This window comes from Mytilus edulis, chromosome 3 (genome assembly GCF_963676685.1).
Source record: "Mytilus edulis chromosome 3, xbMytEdul2.2, whole genome shotgun sequence".
Classification (NCBI taxonomy): Eukaryota; Metazoa; Mollusca; class Bivalvia; order Mytilida; family Mytilidae; genus Mytilus; species Mytilus edulis.
Window position 1 is genome coordinate 104,848,435 of NC_092346.1, and position 15,004 is coordinate 104,863,438.

At 35.0% G+C, this 15,004-nt stretch overlaps 1 protein-coding gene across 1 annotated transcript; it reads left to right on the forward strand.

Annotated features, from left to right (window-relative positions):
* The first annotated feature begins 3,294 nt into the window (after window positions 1-3,294).
* Window positions 3,295-14,353, forward strand: LOC139514721 (uncharacterized). The gene is made up of 4 exons (XM_071304324.1): window positions 3,295-3,584; window positions 4,486-4,591; window positions 12,279-12,358; window positions 13,801-14,353. The coding sequence occupies exons 1-4, from the start codon at window positions 3,494-3,496 to the stop codon at window positions 14,013-14,015; spliced, it is 492 nt and encodes a 163-aa protein (XP_071160425.1). The 5' UTR covers window positions 3,295-3,493; the 3' UTR covers window positions 14,016-14,353.
* The last annotated feature ends 651 nt before the right edge of the window (window positions 14,354-15,004 follow it).

Below are 15,004 nucleotides of genomic sequence, written 5' to 3' on the forward strand. Positions count from 1 at the left end.
TAGTTTTATAAGGCGATTATCTGCCTATCAAAATACCATATCTTAAACCGGGAACCAGTCACTGAGTCATTATATGCAGAAATAGAAAACAGGTTCATTTGTGTCATATGGACACATTCTTCTTATATTTTTAATTTTTCAACAAATTTAAAAGTATGTTTCAAAAAGGACTATTCGTTTTTATACGCCCGTCTAAGCTCGTCTAAGACGAGACGTATTATAGTATACCATTGTCAGTCTGTCCGTCTGTCCGTCCGTCGTCCACACTTCGGACAATAACTGAAAAAGCATCCACCAACTTTTATGAAACTTGTTTTATATCTTTTGACGTATGCTCCTTTTCGATTTTTATAAATTTTAGATTTTACGTTTCCGTGTTAAGAATTTTTATGCTTAAAAAAGGGGGGATTTTCCAGTTTTCGGACAATCACTCATAAACGCTTTCACACAATTTTATGAAACTTTGGTGAATTGTTTATATCTATTGATGAAAGATCCCTTTTGAGAAATGTAAAACAATTCAAATGAGAAAACTAACTGCCTAATTAATGTACAAAAGAAATCATTTAAAGCATAAAGACAACCTAAAAGGCAACGGGCGTATCATGCGCTTTTAGCGCAGCTCTTTAATGTTGTTATTTTAATAGTTCAAACACATTTTATTTGCTGACATACGCAAAAGGGATAAGACACAAGTTAATCAAACTTAGTATAAAATCTTGTATACCATGAAAAATTTAAAACAATAGTATATTTAGAAAGCATGCATGCAAACAACACATTATATGTATATATTGGACTTGTGAAAAGATGATGTGCGTAGATGTGAAAGGTTGTACAAAATATGCATGTATTTGCACTTTAGTGTGCATTATTACACATTTAGAAACCTCTTACACTCATTAATAAGTTCTTGAAAATTCTTTCATATTCTACATTAGCTAAAGACGTATCACCGGAGGTTAAGATGTTCAAATTTAGTGGAGAGTCCTTTGATAGACAGTTCAGATAATTAAATAATTTGGTTCTTATATTCGCATAATTAGAACAATGAAATGATATGAATCTTCACACTCAGCACCACAACTACAAGACAAATCTGAAACAATATTGACTCTGTTAAGATCATAATTCAAAAAAAGGCTCAGAACCTAAGTTGTGTCAATAACGTCGAGTTAACGATTGCCAAAATTATAATTTAAGTTTATTCCACAGTCGTATAGTTGAAGTTGTTTACTGAAAACGCGGTCAATAATTATTGTTGTTATTTAACTGCATACGAGGTCAATACCTATTGTGTTTTAATGGACTGTATTGATTTCTTTATACATATGTAACTATTGCTGGACATATGCAGAAACTAGGCCTATACCTAGGATGTATATACCTAGGATTACGCTTAGACTTGCGATTTAATCCTGATAGTAGGTCCCTGAAAATGTCTACTTGTATATTGTTTTTTTTTTGTGTTTTTTTTTAGATTGTTCATTTTGATACCTGTTATCATTAAAGTATATATTTTGTTATAAGTGTTCTTTTAATGCGATATACATAGATTCTACCCCTATATCGAGTGTATTATGATATTTATCCACTCGAGACAGTTAATGCCACAGTACCCAAATTGCACCGAGTACCCAAGTTATTCAGCTATAGTAACAGTGGAAATTTATAAGTTTTCTTTTAGACTAAACTATTTGTATTATCTATGATTTGACATTATACACGTCTTTCAGAATAGGTATATGTTTAAAAGTATACACAAAAAATTCATAGTATTATATATCAACAGATGATGAATTAATTGGAAAAAGTAAAATATGCGGAAACGCCGCGATCCGACGTCCAAAAAAGTCATCTTTTAAAAATGAGCAAATTATAAAGTGTTCTTACCTGGCTGTTTCTGTATTGGCACTGGTATAGATTCAAGGTTTGCTATATTGGCCTCGAGACCCATAGAGTCGAGGGCCAATACAGCTGACCGAGAATCTATACCAGTGCCAATACAGAAACAGCCAGTTCATAACACTTTTATTAAATAATCCAACTTTTTCAATACAGACTTGATTGAGTTAAGCCTTCCAATTGCTATTTTATAGTGTATTTTTCTCTGTTGTGATGTTATACTATTGTTTCAGAAAAGGGAAAAGGTTTGGTAACATTAAAACGTTTAATCCCGCTGCAAATGTTTGCACCTGTCCTAATTGAGGAATCTGATGTACAGTAGTTGTCGTTTGTTTATGTAATTCATACATTGTTCTCGTTTCTCGTTTTTATATAGATTAGACCGTTGGTTTACCCGTTTGAATGGTTTTACATTACTAATTTTTGGGGCCCTTTATAGCTTGTTGTTCGGTGTGAGCCTACGCTCCGTGATGAAGGCCGTACCTTGACCCTTAATGGTTTACTTTTATAAATTTGTATTTGTATTTAGAGCTGTCTCATTGGCACTCATACCACATCTTCCTATATCTATATAGGGCCAATATTTCCAATACGGACTGGCAATTAATCCTCAATCACATGCACAGTATATGTTTACATGTAATTCAGGATTCATTGCCAGTCCGTATTGGAAATATAAGACCGGGCCGAAAAGCAGTATAGATCACTTGATTTATATGACCAGGACGACATCACCAGTATGACACATGATGTTTTAGTAGTATTAGGGCTGTTTTAAACGTATCATTTAATAAAAATATGTTATAACATCGATTTCTTAAAAAAAAAAATGAATTGTAAGCATGGAGTGATTTCTAATTGTTCCAAATTTTTGAAGAAAGGAAACAAAATATCTGTTGTTCGATTTTTAAGGATGTGAATTTAAGCATTGAAACAATTTTGGAACTCCTGGTTGCAGAATCCGGGATCGTTTAGAGATTGATTCAAACTAATTTTTCTATGATTCAATACGGATTCAAAATCAAATTGGTCTAACTGTATTATGGTAAATAAGTATACATGAACAAAACTAACATAAATAAAAGTATGTGAACAAACTGTCAAAATAGGTGCAATTTGGGTACCTTCACGATAAATGTCCGGATTAAAAATGGTCAAAAGGCAACACATTCTTTTCTATGGATGGTGATAAAACGCATACCATATCAGCAGACGACAGACATGGAAGACGGACAACACATGACTTACTACTGATAAGCATACAATTTATAACGAACAAATATAAAACAAAATAATCTATCGCTTTCAAATCCTCAATCAAACAAAAGGTCATCCATTCCTAAACGTGTACTGCAAGCAAACCAATCAATTGCTTGGTAAATAATCGATTTATATGTGTAGCGAAGGTCGTAAAGAATTAGCGTTCATCTTAGTATACACCATATTTTGAAATAACTTGATTGATAGAAAAAAAATACAAATACTGATATTTGTTCCTGTCCATGGATATATAGAGCTTGATGTACATTTATCTGTAGTACAAATGATAGTTTGATTTAGATACCAACTTGGAACGGATCCTACTAAAATGAGGTGGTTACTTACTGTATGTGTGAAGTACATTGTGTACATCAGTGTACCCATGGCCATTTTACTTCAGTGCATAGGCAAAACTAATGGTAAGAAAAAACTTTCTGAATATAATTTTAACTCTACAGTTCATCTTTACTATCAACATCATTGTATCAATTATAAAAATCATTGTAATAAATTACTTTGCTCTTCATGGGCCCTTCAATTGGAATAAAAATATCTTACCTTATCTTATCGTATCGTATCTTCATTTTGTATTTAAAATTCATATTGCTGAAACTGTTTTATATTTGAAAATACAGAAATGTTATAAAGTAACCCACATTCCATCATACACATGATACAGAATCGATAAATCTAGACTGTCCTCAGGGAAATGTTGGATAATTATCTGAACAATATTGTCTGTGTTCGCTGTATTGTCATGCTTTATATACTATTATTATTGATTTCTTCTACAATTCACATCTTCGCTGACACATCTAATAAATGTATTATCATATAGTTACTTGTTTACATTAAAAAAAAGAGGAGTACAACTATTCCAGGGTTACCTTGTCTCAGGGATTCTTTATGAATTATTTATTAGCAGATCCCATTTCCCATAATTATGATGATGATCGCTTCCTTGAACATTTAGTATTAGTAATATACTGACACGTTTGGTCGGACTGTTTATGTTGTTGTAGAAAAAAACCTTTAAAAATCATACCAAAATACGACGTCCCTTAATGATCACCTTGGAATCATACGATAAAAAATTATCGTAAATTAAAAGAGTATTTTTCAAATAATAATTAGTAAATAAAGAATATTATATGATAAAAAGTGTTGACTTCAATTTTATAATCCCCAGACAAAAAAAGGATTGATGCCCTCGACAATATCATGACATCGACTTATTCCATCGGCACGCCACGGTATAGAGTCAATGATAACTTACGTTATCAGTACATGTAACATTGAGTTATACTTTTACATTTGTAGCTTTGGATTACTTCTGTTACATCGGATACCACCACTGTAGTGGTTCGCAATGGTGTTGTCCTGATGGATATGTATGTACTGGTACTCAATTGTGTCTTACTGTAGGGTAAGTGTCTCTTTGATGGCTATTTTTGTACTGGTACTCAATTGTGTCTTACTGTAGGGTAAGTGTCTCTTAGTTGGCTAAGTTTGTACTGGTACTCAATTGTGTCTTACTATAGGGTAAGTGTCTCTTAGTTGTCTATGTTTGTACTGGTATTCAATTGTGTCTTACTGTAGGGTAAGTGTCTCTTAGTTGGCTATGTTTGTACTGGTATTTAATTGTGTCTTACTGTAGGGTAAGTGTCTCCTTGATAGATATGTATGTACTGGTACTCAATTGTTTCTTACTGTAGGGTAAGTGTCTCTTTGACAGCTATGTTTGTACTGGTACTCAATTGTGTCTTACTATAGGGTAAGTGTCTCTTTGATGGATATGTATGTACTGGTACTCAATTGTGTCTTACCGTACAGTAAGTGTCTCCTTGGCGACTATGTATGTACTGGTACTCAATTGTGTCTTAATGTAGGGTAAGTGTCTCCTTGACGGCTATGTATGTACTGGTACCCAATTGTGTCCTCTTGTAGGGTAGGTGTCTCCTCGACGGCTATATATGTACTGCTACTCAATTGTGTCTTACTGTAGGGTAAGTGTCTCCTTGACGACTATGTATGTACTTGTACCCAAATGTGTCCTAATGTAGGGTAGGTATCTCCACGACGGCTATATATGTAATGCTACTCAATTGTGTCTTACTGTAGAGTAAGTGTCTCCCTTACGGCTATATATGTACTGGTACTTTATTCTGTCTTACAGTAGTGTAAGTCTCTCCTTGACGGGTATTTATGTACTTGTACTTAATTGTGTCTTACCGTAGGGTAAGTGTCTCCTTGACAGCTATATATGTACTGGTAATCAATTATGTCTTACTGTAGGTTAAGTGTCTCCTTGACGGCTACATATGTACTATAACTTAATTGTGTCTTACAGTAGGGTAAGTGTCTTCTTGATGGCTATGTATGCTCTGATACTTTATTGTGTCTTACCGTAGGGTAAGTGTCTCCTTGACGGCTGTGTATGTACTAGTACCTAATTGTGTCTTACAGTAGGGTAAGTGTATCCTCGACGGTTATGTATGTACTGGTAATCAATTATGTCTTACCGTGGGGTTAGTGTCTCCTTGGCGGCTATGTATGTACTGGTACTCAATTATGTCTCACTGTAGGGTAAGTGTCTCTTTGACGACTATGTATGTACTTGTACTCAATTTTGTCTTACTGTAGGATAAGTGTCTCTTAGTTGGCTATGTTTGTACTGGTTCTCAATTGTGTCTTACTGTAGGGTAAGTGTCTCTTTGATGGCTGTGTTTGTACTGGTACTCAATTGTGTATTACTGTAGGGTAAGTATCTTTTTGATGGTTATGTTTGTACTGGTACTCAATTGTTTTTAACTGTAGGGTAAGTGTATCTTTGGTGGGTATGTATGTACTGGTATTCAATTGTGTCTTACAGTAGGGTAAGTCTCTCCTTGACGGGTATGTATGTACTGGTACTCAACTGTGTCTTACTGTAGGGTAATTGTCTCTTTGATGGCTATGTTTGTATTGGTACTCAATTGTGTCTTACTGTCGGGTTAGTGTTTCTTTGATGGTTATGTTTGTACTGTTACTCAATTGTGTTTTACTGTAGGGTAAGTGTCTCTTTGATGGCTATGTTTTACTGGTACTCAATTGTGTCGTACTGTAGGGTAAGTGTCTCTTTGATGGCTATGTTTTACTGGTACTCAATTGTGTCGTACTGTAGGTTAAGTGTCTCTTTGATGGCTATGTTTGTACTGGTACTCAATTGTGTTTTACTGTAGGGTAAGTGTCTCTTTGATGGCTATGTTTGTACTGGTACTCAATTTTGTCTTACTGTAGGATAAGTGTCTCTTAGTTGGCTATGTTTGTACTGGTTCTCAATTGTGTTTTACTGTAGGGTAAGTGTCTCTTTGATGGCTATGTTTGTACTGGTACTCAATTGTTTTTAACTGTAGGGTAAGTGTCTCTTTGGTGGGTATATATGTACTGGTACTCAATTGTTTTTAACTGTATGGTTAGTGTGTCTCTTTGATGGCTATGTTTTACTGGTACTCAATTGTGTCTTACTGTCGGGTAAGTGTCTCTTAGTTGGCTATGTGTGTACTGTTACTCAATTGTGTCGTACTGTAGGGTTAGTGTCTCTTTGATGGCTATGTTTGAATTGGTACTGAATTGTGTCTTACTGTAGGGTAAGTGTCTCTTTGGTGGCTATGTTTGTACTGGTACTCAATTGTGTCTTACTGTCGGGTAAGTGTCTCTTTGATGGCTATGTTTGTACTATTACTCAATTGTGTCTTATTGTAGGGTAAGTGTCTCTTTGATGGCTATGTTTGTACTGGTACTCAATTGTGTCTTACTGTAGGGTAAGTGCCTTTTGGTGGCTATGTTTGTACTGGTACTCAATTGTGTCTTACTGTCGGGTAAGTGTCTATTTGATGGCTATGTTTGTACTATTACTCAATTGTGTCTTATTGTAGGGTAGGTGTCTCTTTGATGGCTATGTTTGTACTGGTACTCAATTGTGTCTTATATTAGGGTAAGTGTCTCTTTGACGGCTATGTTTGTATTGGTACTAAATTTTGTCTTACTGTAGGGTGAAAGTCTCCTTGACGGCTAGGTATGTACTGGTACTCAATTGTTTCTTACTGTCGGGTAAGTGTCTCTTTGGCTGTTATGCATGTACTTGTACTCAATTTTTTTTTACTGTAGGGTAAGTGTATCTTTGGCGGCTATGTTTGTACTGATATTCAATTGTGTCGTACTGTATGGTAAGTGTGTCTCTTTGGCGGCTATGTATTTACTGGTACTCAACTGTGTCTTACTGAAGGGGTAAGTGTCTCTTTGGCGGCTATGTATGTACTGGTATTCAATTGTGTCTTACTGTAGGGTAAGTGTCTCCTTGACGACTATTCATGATTTAGAACTTATAAAGGTATCACTTTTTGGTCAGTTTCATATGTTTTGCTGCATTTATGTGCAAAACCTTTAATTGTGCTTCATAAATTTAATCATACAGTAAAGCCAATGATATCGCATGGCTCAGAAATATTGGGAGGTTTTTAAAGATATTAATGAAAGCCCCTGCAAAATTTAACTAAGGAAACTTACAAAATTGTATTGGAAAAATTGACACTTATAAAATTCTGCAAATTTGCATTCACCATTGGTCGAATAAACCACCAATGTGTATGTCAGAGGCGAGTTCTAAGAAAATCTAGACTTAATTATCATAGCTTAAATATTGAAAAAAGGAAGAAATAAGAACATGAAAATAATGATTGAATGTGCGATCCTCATCAAAATAAAGTTGAAGCTGAGTATAAATAAGTAGATGTGGTATGATTGCCAATGAGACAACTGTCCACAAGAGACCAAAATGACACAGACATTTACAAATATTATAGCTCACCGTGAGGCCTTCAACAATGAGCAAAGCCCATACCGCATAGTCAGCTATAAAAGGCCCCGATATGACAATGTAAAACAATTCAAACGAGAAAACTAACGGCCTTATTTAAATAAAAAATGAAGTTCACTTCCTAATTGAGGGTCATTGTCTCCATAATGTAAGAAATGACTATAAACATTTTTACAGCAAATTTTGTAAAAACTTTACTCATTTGTCTTCTGATAATATATCTTAAATTGGTTATTACGTAATGAAGTATTTAATATAGAATTGAAATAAAGTCGTATGTAACAGTCTTTGTTTGAATAAAGAGAGGAAGATATCAACAAAAAAGTTTGGTGCATACTTCTGAACAGAAGTTGTCTACCTTTCCTTAGTGAACTAGGCCGAGAAACTAGAATTTCTCTACGTTTAGGCCGGAACATATATATTGACTATAGATATACTGTTCCCAGGTTTAGGATTCAATATAACCATTGGCATCTTTTGGATAAAAAATATTTTGAATTGTATAGATTGTTTTCAAGGTTTTCAAAAGCGTCCGACAAAATGCACAAAACTATCGTATTTGAAAAGATCACCAAACAGTCTCGACTTTGAAGCCTATACGGTACTATTGTGAAGAGCCCATTCACTTGTTATTGATTGAAGCTTTAAAAATAGATCCATTAATAAGCAAATTGTGGCCTATAATTACTTACTTACTTACTGCCCTTGTACGCCATTGGCGTGTAGGGCAGTAACGAAGATTTTCCACTTTTGTCTGTCGTAGGCAGTTTTCTGTAGTGTGCCCCATGTCTGTTGGTATTTACTAGCCTCTGCCTCTACAGTTATTCTCCATGTCATTTTGGGTCTTCCTCTCTATCTTTTACCTTCTGGGGTCCAATGGAGTGCTGTCTTTGTGATATCCTCCTGGTCTTTCCGCAGGACATGCCCAATCCACCTCCAGCGTCTTCTCATTATTGTTGTGGCTATATCTTGTTGTTGGCATCTGATGAAGAGGTCCTCATTTGAAATTTTATGTGGCCAAAAGATTCGCAGAATCCTTCTTAGACTTTTAGTATGGAATACGGACAGATTGTTTTGGTCTTGTTCTGTCATCCTCCAACATTCTGAACCATACAAAAGTACAGGCAAGACACAGCTGCTGTAAAGTTTGAGTTTGGTACGGATGGTATATTGACCAGATCTCCATACAGCCTGCAGGTTGTAAAGAGCTGACCTTGCCTTTGATAGTCTTCTTTTGATGTCACATTCTGCGCCACCATTGGTAGTAACAGTGCTGCCAAGGTATGTGAAGGTATCAACATGTGGTAATGTTTTTCCATCCAGCAATACTGACCCTGGGTTGTTTGCATTAAGTGTCATGACTTCAGTTTTCTTTACGTTGATTTTCAGCCCCACCTGTCCTGAATATTTTTCTAACTCTGAGGTCTTATTTTGAATATGTTGGTGTGTGTGAGACATTAATGCTAAGTCATCAGCAAAATCTAGGTCTTCCAAAGTGGTAAAAGTGCCCCATCTTATGCCTCTTGATGTATTAGCTGTTGTTTGTCTCATTATCCAGTCAATGACTATAATGAAGAGTGTCGATGACATGACACACCCTTGTCTTACTCCTGATTTTACTTGGAAGTATATATCACTGTATCCAACCCTCACTGAAATCTCTTGTAGAATGCTTTTATGAGGTTAATAAGATGTTGTGGGATGCCATATGATCGCAATATTTTCCAAAGACTTTCCCTGTGGATGCTGTCAAATGCTTTCTCGAAGTCAACAAAGTTTATATATAGCTGCCGTTGCCATTCTGTGCATTGTTCTATAATATTTCTTAATGTAAATATTTGGTCGATGCAATCTCTTACCGGACGAAAACCTGCTTGTTCTTTTCGCAGTAGATTATCAATGGAGTTTGCAATTCGTCTAATTATGATTTTTGCCATGATCTTACTTGGGATGGAAAGTAGTGTAATGCCACGCCAGTTGTTACAATCATTAAGTGCTCCCTTTTTTGGTATTTTGATTAAGTGCCATTATTCCAGATGTATGGTATCTGTGCTTTATTCAAGATGTCTTTAAAGGTGTTATAAAGCAGGATGGCAGATAAACCCGGGTCTAATTTAAACAGTTCAGCATTCAGATTGTCGTTTCCAGGTGATTTTCCATTTTTTAGACTTTTAATTGCAGATATTATCTCATTCATTTCAGGTGGTTCTATGTTGATTTCTAGTTCGTTGTTATTTTCTGCAATAATAGGGAGTTCTGTTGGAGTAGCTCACTGAAATGTTCTGTCCATCTTTGTTCTTGTTCAATTTCGGATGTTAACAAATTCCCTAGCTTGTCTTTTACAGGAATATTAGACGATGCTGTGTTTTTGCCACAAATGATTTTGGTTATTTTATATAAGTTGCCTTGCTCGCCTTTGTTAGCTGCTTCTTCTGCCTTTTCAGCTAGGCTATCCATGTGGGCTCTTTCGTCGTTTCGCACCATTCTATTCACATTTCTGTGTATTTGGCTATATTCAAGTTGGTATCTTTCTTTAAGACGTTGTGATTTTGCCTCATTCAACTTTTTCTTTGTATCTCTTCTAATAGTAATATTGTCCCATGTTCTAAGTGTAATTCAATCTTTATGTTTCTATTTTTGTTTAAATCCAATAGATTCTTCTGCACTTTTAGTGAATATCTCAGAAATTTTCCCCCATTTATCATCAATTGTTTCTGTGTCATCTTCATCATTTAAGTTTTCTAAAATTCTGAATCTATTTCTTATCAAGGTTGTATATTCTTTTCTTACGTTGCTTTCTTTCAACTTTTCAATGTCAAACTGCTTCCAAGATCTTGTGTTCTTTCCATTAGCCCTGAGTTTGAGTTTAAAGTCAGCTGTTACCAAATGGTGATCACTTCCAACATAAGCTCCTCTCTTGACTTTAACATCCAACAGGGATCGTTTCCATATTCCATTTATCATGATGTGATCTATTTGGGTTCTTGTCTCGTTGGTTTGGAGAGCACCATGTCAATTTATGAATGTTTCGATGGGGAAAATTGTCCGTCCTATTACATAGTTGTTAGTGGTACATAGTTCTGCTAGTCTTTCACCATTCTCATTCATATTACCACATCCGTGATTTCCCATAGCTCTTTCATAGTGGGTGTTACTAGATCCAACTTTGGCATTCATATCCCCCATGATGATTTTGATGTCGTGTTTTGGGGTTTTGTCTATTTCCTGTTGGAGTTGTTCATAAAATGCATCTTTTTTCTCCTCGCTGGAATCATTTGTTGGATCATAACATTGCAGTATAGTCATGTTGACCTGTTTCCCTTTTAACCTTGCCATAATCAGCCTACTATTTATTGGTTTCCATTCCATCAGATATTTCGCCATTCCTTTCTTCAGAATAATTGCTACCCCTTCATGATGTTGCCCATCAACTCTTCCAGAGTAGAGTGTAGTTTCTCCAGTTCTTGTTGTTATTCTCCCAGAGTCTGTCCATCTGCTTTCACTTATGCCTAAAATATGTAGTTTGTAACGTCGCATTTCAGATGTAATTTCTGCAAGTTTCCCAGCAGAGTACATTGTACGGACATTCCAGAACCCAATTCTAGTTTTAGTTTTGGCTGTGTTAAGGGCCTCCAGATTCTTGTTGGTAGTTTCCTCTCGGCTTTCACTGCCAACAGTCATACTTGCTCCACTGTTGCTTTGGAGGCTCTTCTCCACAATCGTAGATAAATTCTTCGTTACTGTTTCTGTAACATAACTTTTTTACAAGTTTGGGTTGTTAGCCCTAAGCTAAACCTCTTACGTGAAGGGTCGGGTTTTTCTGTCAGGATGTTCCTTCCCTTAGACGACTGCTGTTACTGAGCTTACGAGCTCCATCTACCCGGATTTTTTGTCTGGATTTACTTCCATAGCCTTTGACTAAATTGTGGCCTATAGTAAAATTTAAAAATTCATCAAATTCATTTGAATGAATAATTGCAGAAACTTTAAACATGTTAAACGATTATAAATTTTATTTCATGTAAGTTTTAGCATCATAATGAAAACAGGCATGATTTATAGCTATCTCTATGTTTGACTATTTCCCTAATCAATGGCAATGTTGCCATTGAATATGTTCATCACTTATTTATGAGTTCAGAGCCGATGTCAATGTTGGTCAATTGATAAATCGATCACTTATTTATCATTTCAGAGCCAATGTCAAAGTTGGTCAATATATATATATCGATTACTCACGTATTTATGATTTCAGAGCCATCATTGGAATTGTGATAGGAGTACTGTTTGGTGTGGGAGTTGTGATAGCTATTATCGTGGTATGCTGTCGTAGAGGTTTGTTAATCACCAATAGTTTTCTAATATATATCTTCATATCTATAATTGCGATTTGTGTGTTTCCAAAAATAAATCATTTTAACAAAAAATATAATTGACACCCTGTCCTTGTTGATCTTATGTTTACTTGCTACTCTGGCTTATTATAATAAGGTGAAAGTTCCAACCAATGGCATATATATCATACTTGTAGTCCGTTTGTTGTTTTTGTACACAAAATTATATCGTTGGTTTCTCGTTTTAATTGATTTACATTTTTTAGTGTAGGGAAATTGATAACTATCTTTGTGGTGATGATTTTGTTGATTGTTGAAGACAGTACGGTGGATAAGCTCTGCATTAATCTTTGTCGTTTTTGTCTTTGATGGACAGCCGTCTCATTGGTAGGCATGCTACATCTCCTTATTCCTTTATCATCTCATTTTAATGAACGAATGATTGTTTTGTGTCGCCAAACGGTTTATAAGTATAATAATACTGATTGTTTTAGTATTAAATTGAGATTAATGGAAATGGGGAAAACATGTCAAAGTAAAAACAACCCGACCAAACAGCCGGAGGTCGTCAATGTGTCTTTAACACAGCAAAAAAGATCCCGCACCCGGAGGTGGGCCTCAGATGGCCCCTAAATAAAAATGTATACTAGTTCAGTGAAAATGGGAGTTATACTTTACTCCAAAACATATAAACTAACAAAAATTTAAAAACATACAAGACTAACAAAGGCCAGTTGCTTCTGATTTAGGACATACGCAAAACTGCTGCGGGGTTTAACATGTTTAGTGAGATCTCAACCCTCCCCTATATCTCTAGCCATTTATATCAAACAAACACACAGCAAACTGCACTGAAGAACACACTTGTGATGACAAACTGCACTGAAGAACACACTTGTGATGACAAACTGCACTGAAGAACACACTTGTGATGACAAACAGCACTGACGAACACACTTGTGATGACAAACTGCACTGACGAACACACTTGTGATGACTATTTGGTAATTCGGTATTTGACAAACATTCTAGTTTGGTCCAAGAGTGATGTGATGTGATGTGATTTAAACTAACCTTTATACTTGCTTTAAAGCTTTAATGATAAAAGTTAAGCCATAGAAACAGTATCATGATTTAGGTAATTCCAGAGCTTTGTAGATACGACTTAAGCCATAGAAGCAGTATGATTTAGGTAATTCTAGAAAACTTAAGTCATAGAAACAGTATGAGTCAGGTAATAACTAAATCCACTGGGTTGAAGATATAACTTGATTCATAGAAACAGTATCATTTACATAGTTTTAGAAAACGAAATAACATTTCTATACTCGATTGCTTATACGAAATACAGACGTCCTTTTTCTTTTGAAAAATAAATTGAAATATTTTAAAATACTTGAATACGATAAGGTGTGGGATATATGTATATTTTTTCTACCACAGGGAGGTCGAGCTCACATCAAACACAGAGCGGTGTTGTAATGATGCCACCAGAGCAGCAAGGATTTAATCAGACAACCTGCTCACAAGCAGCATTTCCACCCTCAGGATATCAACAAACAGGATATTCACAGGCAGCATATCCACAAACAGGATATCCAATAGCAGCATATCCGCAAACAGGATATCAACAAGAAAGCATACCTCTTAAATCCTAGTTATAAAGGGAGATAATTATGTTTGTGGTCAGTTTGGTACGGAATTGTAATTGGTACATTCAATTGATTAACATTTTAAAAGAATAAAGACCAGACAGGCAAATGTGTGCACACAACCTTCTTTATTTGGATTAATAATTTACTAGAAAAAATAAATAATTTTGAAGTATGGATATTCAAATGTTAAATTTTTACTGGTATTTTTCCTTCTTTCAGAATGCATTATCTATTTATTTTTTTATCAATCTGTAATATTATTATATATACATGTATTTATATGCAATTTTAATGTATGCAGTCAATATTTGTTTTTGTTTAATAATCGTTATATACACCTATATGGAGTTATTTTCTTTCAGAACGACAAGTCATTCTTTTAACGAAGCCGCCCGTGGAATACCTTTTGTGAAGTCAAATACAAACATACTACTTGTACAGTTCTACAGCTATTATCTCAAATTAGATCTTTTACATCTTTTTTTCTCGTTTAAAATATCGAGCCGCCATTCCAAGGACCGTTCAGACGGCGTGCACAAAGCTGAGTCCACAAACGTAACGTCTTCAAATTACTAAAACCATTTACGACGTCGGCATTCCCCCCCAGAAAACAAGCGCGTAACAAAAACACTGGACACTTAGTTTATCACATAACTTTAAATATTTACGTTCAACATATTTCTTTTTTCTTTCGAACAAAAAAGTGCAGCAAATGCACATTCTGGAAATATAAATAAATGTAACATAATAGCTGGACATTCAAAAAATTCAAGTGTTCAGTCGAGACTATCGAATCATTCATATTTTGCAGATTATCTTAAACAACTGATTATGCACATTTTGAATACCAAGTCATTTTGAAATAAAAAGATTGCAATTACATATTTTTTCTTGCCGATTTTTCCATTTCGATTATAAGTCCTTCTAAATTACTACTTCTTACACAAAACGAAGATAATTCCAAACTTATCTACCATGATCGTTTTTGATTT

What these genes read in the sequence shown, in the direction of transcription:
- LOC139514721 (XM_071304324.1), top strand. Translation starts at nt 3,494, where the DNA reads ATGAGGTGGTTACTTACTGTATGTGTGAAGTACATTGTGTACATCAGT. An exon ending in GTGCATAGGCAAAACTAATG is followed by an intron (nt 3,585 to 4,485) that starts GTAAGAAAAAAC and finishes TTACATTTGTAG; the next exon opens with CTTTGGATTACTTCTGTTAC. An exon ending in CGTGGTATGCTGTCGTAGAG is followed by an intron (nt 12,359 to 13,800) that starts GTTTGTTAATCA and finishes TTTCTACCACAG; the next exon opens with GGAGGTCGAGCTCACATCAA.